This window comes from Podarcis pityusensis, assembly GCF_964106645.2.
Source record: "Podarcis pityusensis genome assembly, chromosome: 10".
NCBI classification, from domain to species: domain Eukaryota; kingdom Metazoa; phylum Chordata; class Lepidosauria; order Squamata; family Lacertidae; genus Podarcis; species Podarcis pityusensis.
The window spans coordinates 9,804,600-9,813,633 of NC_138035.1; the positions used below are offsets into that span (position 1 = coordinate 9,804,600).

At 47.1% G+C, this 9,034-nt stretch overlaps 1 protein-coding gene across 2 annotated transcripts; it reads right to left on the reverse strand.

The window, feature by feature from the left end:
* Positions 1-280: 280 nt before the first annotated feature.
* Positions 281-8,615, reverse strand: LOC308486415 (endonuclease domain-containing 1 protein-like). 2 transcript variants are annotated; one of them, XM_081023249.1, is made up of 3 exons: positions 8,376-8,615; positions 2,609-2,919; positions 281-843 (listed from the first exon to the last, which is right to left on the reverse strand). In XM_081023249.1, the coding sequence occupies exons 2-3, from the start codon at positions 2,891-2,893 to the stop codon at positions 298-300; spliced, it is 831 nt and encodes a 276-aa protein (XP_080879375.1). In that variant the 5' UTR covers positions 2,894-2,919; positions 8,376-8,615; the 3' UTR covers positions 281-297. The 2 variants fall into 2 exon arrangements, with proteins under 2 accessions (XP_080879375.1, XP_080879374.1); XM_081023248.1 differs by lacking the exon at positions 8,376-8,615 and adding an exon at positions 5,265-5,887.
* Between the last annotated feature and the right edge of the window lie 419 nt (positions 8,616-9,034).

Genomic DNA, 9,034 nt, shown 5'->3' on the forward strand with positions numbered 1-9,034 from the left:
CCTCACCGGGATCAGCTCCCACCCAGAAACCTATGTCCCCACTGTGGAAGGACGTGTGGATCCAGAATTGGCCTCCACAGTCACTTTCGGACTCACTGTTAAAACTGTGTTAATGGAAGACAATCTTACTCAGCTATGAGTGATTGCCAAAGAAAAAAACCAGGCTGACTACTTACAGAATAATAATAAAAAACCTTGTACTTAAGGTCAAACCTTGTGACTAACATAACATGTGACTAACATAACGTATACTTTAAAATCATTAGTTTCATGCAGGATGTCTCAGTGAACAAGGCTTTATTCCCGGGGACAATCACTATCAAATAGAGAGATGTGACTCTGGTTATACAACTCTGCCAGCTTCTCCTCCAACTGCCCCAGAGTGAGAGTCTGCACTGCGTTTTCGTCATTCCGGGCAATTATGGCCCAAGATCTCAGGTGATTGTTGTCTATGACACAGCAGGCTGCAGACCATACATGGCTGGGCTTGTTGACCCTCCCTTTGGCAATGAAGCTATCCCCTGGCACTGCGCCCACCACGGCAAAGGTTTCCTTGCATCCTTCGGTCTTGCTTGCCATCGTCGACTGCTCATAGTGGTTCCAGGCCCCGCCGTTCAGCTTGATGTACTGCGGCACAATGTTGGTCAACGTGAAGGTGGAAGTCTTGGCGTCCCGGTCGGGCTGGTGGCCATTGGGGTTAAGGTGACCCCTGTTGAAATCGGTCAGGTTTTTGTAATCTAGCAAAACGGCCTGGCTGCCTTTAAGTGCTTCCTGCATGTCATCACCTTCCTGCAGGAGGGATCCTTCCGTTTCCATTTCGGGCGGCAGTGCTAAATCCAAGAGCTTTAGGAAAAAGAGAGACAGGGGTGCAAGCAAGGAAGAAGAAGAAGAAGAGGAGGAGGAGTTTGGATTTGATATCGTGCTTTATCACTACCTGAAGGAGTCTCAAAGCGGCTAACAATCTCCTTTTCCCTTCCTCCCCCACAACAAACACTCTGTGGGGTGAGTGGGGCTGAGAGACTTCAGAGAAGTGTGACTGGCCCAAGGTCACCCAGCAGCTGCATGAGGAGGAGCGGGGAAGCGAACCCGGTTCACCAGATTACGAGTCCACCGCTCTTAACCACTACACCACACTGGCTCCCCCTTCTGGATCTAGCCCATCTCCCCATCTTTACTTGGAATGTTTACTTGGAAGCAAGCCCCACCAATGAATCCAAAATTCCTGTGTGGGATTTGATCCCATACCAGTAAATTGAGATTGCCCAATTACTTTGGATTTGGTGCTCTATGCAAGAAACACGCTTCCACCCTCTCCAAGAACATTTTTTTGTGGTAAGGAAAATGCCCTGGAAAGTGAGGGATAACAATTGTTTGATGTGAGTCTATCACTCTTAACCACTACACCACACTGAGAAGACAAAGGGAGTAAATGAGAAGACAAACCTGCCCCCCCCCCCCGCCGAACACTGCCTTCAACCATCTCGCTAGTCTCTCCCCACTTTCAGCAGTAAGATGTGTTGGGGTGCAATGCCTCCCCGGATCAGGGTTTCCTCAGGAACTTAGGCATTTTGCAATGTCTGAATTCCCTCCCAAATAGGCAGGCTGAATACTACTACTACTACTACTTCTAATAATAATAATAATAATAAATATATTTATACCCTGCCCATCTAGCTGGGTTTCCCCAGTCACTCTGGGCACCCCCCAACAGAATATTAAAAGCACAATAAAACATCAAACATTAGAAACTTCCCTAAGCAGGTGCCTTCTAAAAGTCAGATACAGTGGTACCTCAGGTTACAGACGCTTCAGGTTACAGACTGTGCTAGCCCAGAAATAGTACCTCGGGTTAAGAACTTTGCTTCAGGATGAGAACAGAAATTGTGCGGCGGCAGCAGGAGGCCCCATTAGCTGAAGTGGTACCTCACGTTAAGGACAGTTTCAGGTTAAGATCAGACCTCCAGAACGAACTAAGTTCTTAACCTGAGGTACCACTGTAGTTGTTTATTTCCTTGGCATCTGATGGGAGGGCGTTCCACAGGGCGGGCGCCACTACCGAGAAGGCCCTCTGCCTGGTTCCCTGTAACCTCACTTCTCGCAGGGAGGGAACCGCCAGAAGGCAGTGGCGTAGCGTGGGGGGTGCAGGGGGGGCCGGCCGCACCGGGCGCAACATCTGGGGGGGGCGCTCGCACTCGCAGCTCTCTGCCCCTACACTCACTCTCTCTCTCTGCAGTGCTGGCTGTGCGAATCCGATCCGAGCCGCCGGGTCGCCGCCCACTGTGGGGGGGGGTGCCAGGCATGCGGGTTAGGGGGCGCAAATTACTTGCCTTGCCACGGGTGCTGACAACCCACGCTACGCCACTGCCAGAAGGCCCTCGGTGCTGGACCTCAGTGTCCGGGCTGAACGATGGGGGTGGAGATGCTCCTTCAGATATACCGGGCCGAGGCTTTAAAGGTCAGCACCAACACTTTGAATTACGAGTCCACCGCTCTTAACCGCTACACCACAGCTGGCTCCCCAGCTGTGAATTGTGCTGAGAAACATACTTGAACGCAGGTGGGGACACTGAGTTTAAAGCAGCGGCTCTTGTCTGCTCAGACCTCTTACCTGGGGTTCAATCCTCCATGTGTTCGGCCTCTTCGCCTGCCCAGGGTTGTAGATGTACGCAGAGAACACCGGGATGCGGTTGTCTCGGTCGTACAGAGTGGCAAAACGATACTGGTTTTTGTACCGCTGGCAAATCCGAGCCGGGCGCGGGGGAGCCAGCCCGATACTCGGAGGGGTTCCTCTGAAGAAAAACTGGGGGCAGACGTCTTCAAAAGAGGTCACCACCTCGGCGCTCCCTGGCGAGTTCAGCTGGCACACCGCAACGAGGAGGAGAATCGGCAGCATTGTGCAGGCTCCTCAAAACTGAGTGGCTGTTTGGAGAGACGCTTGTTTAAATGCATAGTTTCATTAGCTGGAAACAACCCCTTAGGAGTCTAACACACTAACCTAGGTTTAGGGAACACTTGGCACTCCAGATATCGCTGAACTACAACTCCCATTAGCACCAGCAAGCACAGCCAACGGCCAGGGCTATCAGAAGTTGTCTTTTCCCCACACCTGCTCTAACCACTAGCCCACAATGGATCTCATTTCCTCCCACCTAGGGAGGGAAGGATCCGATAACTTCAAGTCTCTCCATTTCTCCAATCTTAAATTCAGGTCCCCACATTTTCTGCAGGAACTTTAGTGCTAATTTCTTCTAAATAAACACATTTATTTAAGCGTGCATATTTTGCAAGCTGTTTCTTCTAATATAACACATTTTGTGTGTTGTTATCTTCACTTTATGCATTCAGATTTTTAATGCAAACTTTCACATAGGCAGTTTTGGGAACATTGCTTAGCTGGAGCACAGCATTGCAAAATCAGGGGAAATGTGATTTATGAAGGAGAGCTGTGTTCTGGTTCCCACGGTGTTTCGGGAAGTGCGGCAGAACCAGGTCTAAATGCAAAGTGAGCTGAATTCCGCCCTCCCCACCCTAATCTCCACTGCACATCCCTCTGCTTAGTCAGGTGATTTATTTATTTCTTAAGAACAGAGTGCTCCTCCAGACCCAGAAACCATGCAAAATGCCTCATTTAAAGATCTAATCATCCACCTAGCAACAGCAGCGAGGCTGGAATTCGCCCAGCGTTGGAGAGCTCAGTCTCACTTCATTCTCTAAAGGGATGCTGGAATAAGATAGGTCAGTTAGCATTTGCAGAAAGTTACGAAGCGCAAGAGACAACATAGAGGGGTTAAATCTAAAAGATCATTTGCAGTTATTTGGTTTCCATTGGTCAAACTCATTTTACAACAACAGGGAGCAGTCCTTCATTCAGATCTCCGCCTAGACATTTTTTGCCTTTAGCTTTAAATCTATAAATTAGCTTTGTTGGCCTTCTATATTGCTGCGTCTGGATAGCTCAGTTGGTTATAGCGTGGCGCTGATAAAACCAAGGTAACAGGTTTGATTCCCATACGGGACACCTGCGTATTCCAGCATTACAGGGGGTTGAACTATACATAATCCTCAGGGTCCCTTCCAACTCTACAATTCCATTATAGTCGTACCTTGGAAGCCGAACGGAATCCGTTCCAGAAGTCCGTTTGACTTCCAAAACGTTCAGAAACCAAAGCACAGCTTCTGATTGGCTGCAGGAAGTTCCTGCAGCCAATCAGAAGCTGCAGAAGCCACACTGGACATTCGGCTTCTGAAAATCGTTCGAAAACTGGAACACTCACTTCCGGGTTTTGATTGTTCAGGAGCCAATTTGTTTAGGAGCCAAGGCATTTGAGATCCAAGGTACAACTGTATTCCATTCTATGGTTCTGTTATCTTCTCCATGACTGTTTGACTGTTTCCTTCTTTCTGCTCATTTGCAAGCTGCACCAAGTTTCAAATCAAGCCTGTGTCCCGTTCGTTTTTATGTGGGTTTTTTTATCATAAAAAATTCAGTAAAAATCATCTTTAAAAAACGGGAGAGCGGAAGAAGGAAATTGTTTTAATAGAGAAGAAAATTGCTTTGTGTATATAATTTTTATTAAATTTTCTGTTTTACAGTTTAAAGTACTCATTTTTACATCCTTGAAATATCAATGACTTCCCTTCTTCCCTTTACATGGTTCATTTTACATATCATAAACCCCTGCATATTTTACAGAAACTATACCTTTCAGTATTCCATTGTTACATCCATCATAACTTATTTACATTGTTGAATTTATCTTAATGCTGCCAGCGTTTTCAGCTGTACACAGTTCTTTCCCATATATTCAATAAATGTTTTCCAATCTTCTCTAAACCTATGTTCTTCTTGTTCTCTTATTCTATGTTAAGTCTGCAAGCTGCGCATATTCTGTCAACTTAAGCTGCCATTCTTCTTTGGTTGGGACCTCGCTCGTTTTCCATTTTGGGGCTAACAAAACATGGGCCACAGTAGTGGCATACATAAATAACCTTTTTTGACACCTGCAAATTTCAGTCTGAATTATCCCCAACAAAAAGGACTCTGGTTTTTGGGGGGAGAGTACTTTTAAACATCTTTTTTTCAATTCGTTATGGATCATTCCCCAATACCCTTTTACCCTTTTACAAGTCCACCACATATGAAAGAACAGTCCCTACACCTCTTTGCAACTCCAGCAATTATCTAATTCAGTCATATACATCTTAGCAAGCCTATTTGGAGTTAAATGCCATCTGTAAATCATTTTCAAATAGTAATCCTTTACCTTCTGGAAGGCTGACACTTGTATCGGTTGACTTGTTCTCCTCCAGGCAGGGCACAAGAATATAAGCAACGTGCAACCCTGAGATTGACTTCTTAAATACGGTTCCCAAAGGAAAACGATAGCAGGCTATCTAGCCCCTGATTAACTTCCTCCAGCTGTTGTTTGAATACAGTTTCCAATCTATGTGGGTGCCCAAATTAGAATGTGCTTTTTCTTCTTCTGATGCAGGGATTTCTCAAGGTTAGGCAACGCTCCTTTTACTGTAAAGGCGTTATCAAACTGCTTGTGGGATAAAACTCCCTGGCCAGCTTCTGTCGCCGATTTTGTGAGAAAGTGCCCAGATGAGTTGAAAGCTGGTGACCAGATATTTATGGCCAGACTCGATTCTTCTCAAGTCTTCCGCCTTATCTTGACCCTGAACTGGTAGGGTGACAAGCACAATCAGATACAGTATTTGTCATGGCCAGCTGCAAAAAGGGTGAGGATGTTGAGTGTTTTCTTATTGGTCAGGGCTTTCGGGCAGAGAACAGTGCGTTAGGAGTGGATGTGGGGAAACTCCCATTCTAACACCTTTGCATAGCAACCCATTACCAGGAAAAGACAAAATTATTCTCAGCGCTGTATTTTTCCACAAAAGCAAACCAAAGCATCATACAGTTGGAAGGGACACCAAGGGTCATCTAGTCCAACCCCCTGTAGTGCAGGAATCTCAGCTAAAGCATGCATGACAGATGGCCATCCAACCTCTGCTGAAAAACATCCAAGGAAGGAGAGTCCTGTTAGGATATCGATGTTCCGTTCCACCTTAAGAACAGGCGTGTGGAATTGTTGTATGTCACATGTCTGTTTACAGTCCAACACAGCTTGCTGGGAACTTCGGTTTGTGTATAGCTTTTGCTTTAGCTGCTTGCTTGGACATGAAAGGGGAGAGTCATGTTTTTCCTTTGTCCTGAATAAACTGCTTGTAAATACGCTTTAAAGGTAAAGGGACCCCTGACCATTAGGTCCAGTCGCGGACGACTCTGGGGTTGCGGCGCTCATCTCACTTTACTGGCCGAGGGAGCCGGCGTACAGCTTCTGGGTCATGTGGCCAGCATGACTAAGCCACTTCTGGCGAACCAGAGCAGCGCACGGAAACGCCATTTACCTTCCCACAGGAGCGGTACCTATTTATCTACTTGCACTTTGACGTGCTTTCGAACTGCTAGGTTGGCAACAGCAGGGACCGAGCAATGGGAGCTCACCCCGTCATGGGGATTCGAACCGCTGACCTTCTGATCGGCAAGTCCTAGGCTCTGTGGTTTAACCCACAGCGCCACCCGCAAATACACTTTACATATGCCTCTTTCTGCCTTTCCATTGCGAAGAGTTATTTACTCTGCTGATTAGAGTGTGCTCCAACTCCTGAAGAGTTCTGAAGCTGCAGGTCACTGTTTCATGCTGTGTCAAGGACCGGAGATCACCCAGCTACCGGCTGGTGGTCTGGAGCCAGCTGGGGGCCTGCAAATTGCCCCCGTTTCCTTGGGCGCATCCCGACAAGTCCACCACCTCTCGAGGGAGACCATTCCCCTGTCGAACAGCTCTTACTGTTAGAAGGTTCTTCCTGATGTTTTGTCGGAATCTCCTTTCTTGTAACTTGAAGCCATTGTTCTGAGTCCCACCCTCCAGAGCAGGAGAAAACAAGCTTGCTCCCTCTTCCATGTGAGAGCCCTTGAGATATTTGAAGATGGCTATCATATCTCCTCTCAGTCTCCTTTTTTATCCAGGCTAAACATACCCAGCTCCTTCAACCATTCCTCATAAGGCTTGGTTTTCATCTTGGTTTCCCTCCTCTGCACACATTCCAGCTTGTCAACATCCTTCTTAAACTGTGGTGCCCAGAACTGGACCCAGAATTCCAGGTGTGGTCTGACCAAGGCAGAATAGAGTGGGTCTATTCCTTCCATCGATCGGGACACTTCACTTCTGTTAATGCAGCCCACAAATCCTCAAGAGCTTTTTTAAAAATACAGCCTTTGTAGCTGTGGCTGCTCATTTGCATGCCTTCGCCACCATGAACACACACGTCACTGGCAAGACTGCCAATTGATTAAAAAAAAACAAAAAACCAAACAGGTGGTGCTTTTCATGGAATCGGGGAAAGCATCATTCTCTTCAGTTTGGTTTCCAGAAGAATCAAGCAAGAGTCAGACTCAGAAGTGGACAATAGTTGCCAACCTTAATCATAGGAAAATACAAAGCTACCTTATAGAAGAAGAAGAAGAAGAAGAAGAAGAAGAAGAAGAAGAAGAAGAATTTATACTAACCGAATATTAAAAACACAATACAGCATCAAACATTAAAAACTTTCCTAAACAGGGCTGCCTTCAGATGTCTTTTAAAAGCCAGATAATTGTTTATTTCTTTTACATCTGTTGGGAGGGCGTTCCACAGGGCAGGCGCCACCACCGAGAAGGCCCTCTGCCTGGTTCCCTGTAACCTCACTTCTCGCAGGGAGGGAACCGCCAGAAGGCCCTCAGAGCTGGACCAGAACGATGGGGGTGGAGACGCTCCTTCAGGTATACTGGACCGAGGCCATTTAGGGCTTTAAAGGTCGGCACCAACACTTTGAATTGTGTTTGGAAATGTACTGGGAACCAATGCAGGTCTCTCAGGACCAGTGTTATATGGTCTCGGCGGCCACTCCCACTCACCAGTCTGGGTGCCGCATTCTGAATTAATTGCAGTTTTTGCGTCAACCTTCAAAGGTAGCCCCACGTAGAGCGCATTGCAGTAGTCTAAGCGGGAGATAACCAGAGCATGCACCACTCTGGCGAGATGGTCTGCGGGCAGGTAGGGTCTCATCCTTTGCACCAGATGGAGCTGGTAAACAGCTGCCCTGGACACAGAATTGACCTGTGCCTCCATGGACAGCTGTGAGTCCAGAATGACTCCCAGGCTGTGCACCTAGTCCTTCAGGGGCACAGTTACCCCATTCAGGACCAGGGAGTCCTCCACACCAGCCCACCTCCTGTCCCCCCAAAACAGTACTTCTGTCCTGTCAGAATTCAGCCTCAATCTGTTAGCTGCCATCCATCCTCCAACTGCCTTGTATTGTGTCTGACCATCTACCTTAGCAGTCTTGACACTGGCAGGCAGCACTTTGTCCAGGGTTTCCTGCAGGGCTGTCTTCTCCAAAGACCTGCCATAGATGAGTGGAACTTGCCAGACGCTCTACCGTTGAGCTCCAACCCTTCCCCAGCTAGGATCTGCAATAAGTTGCAAGGATTTCTCATTCTGGCTGCAGTGCACCTGCCAACTGAAGAGCACCTAATAAGGAAAGCAAAATTACATGCCTCTAGATCAGCAATAAAAGTTCTGTGCCTGGATGCACCGAGAATTTGCCTGGCACAGTAAAATGTTACAAAACAAAAACGATTTCTCAGTTTCCTTTTCCCACACTTGATGAATGGGTTGTGTTGGGTTTTTTTAATTTATTTTTTAAAAGTCATTTGCCTATAGTGAAGAGCGTGCCAAGCAAAACTGTAGGAACTCTGGCTAATCTGAGTCAAAGGCTGCCAGCCTGCTAGTGACTTCTCAAAAACCCAAAGCTCAAAGTTTCCCACTCAGGTTCAGAATAGTTTCCCCTTTTCAGTTTCCACAACGGGGTCATTTGTGGTGACTTATGCCAGGCAGAGTTTGAATGTGAAAAAATGAACTCTGTAACCAGAGCCTATGTGTTTATGAACATTACCATGTATCTAAGACCTCAAAATTCCTACCACAGGGAA

Excerpts from the sequence above, each read along its gene's own strand:
- LOC308486415 (XM_081023249.1), bottom strand. The coding sequence starts at position 2,893 with ATGCTGCCGATTCTCCTCCTCGTTGCGGTGTGCCAGCTGAACTCGCCA. Across the intron at positions 844-2,608 it reads CATGGAGGATTGAACCCCAG|CTCTTGGATTTAGCACTGCC; the intron begins GTAAGAGGTCTG and ends TTTTTCCTAAAG.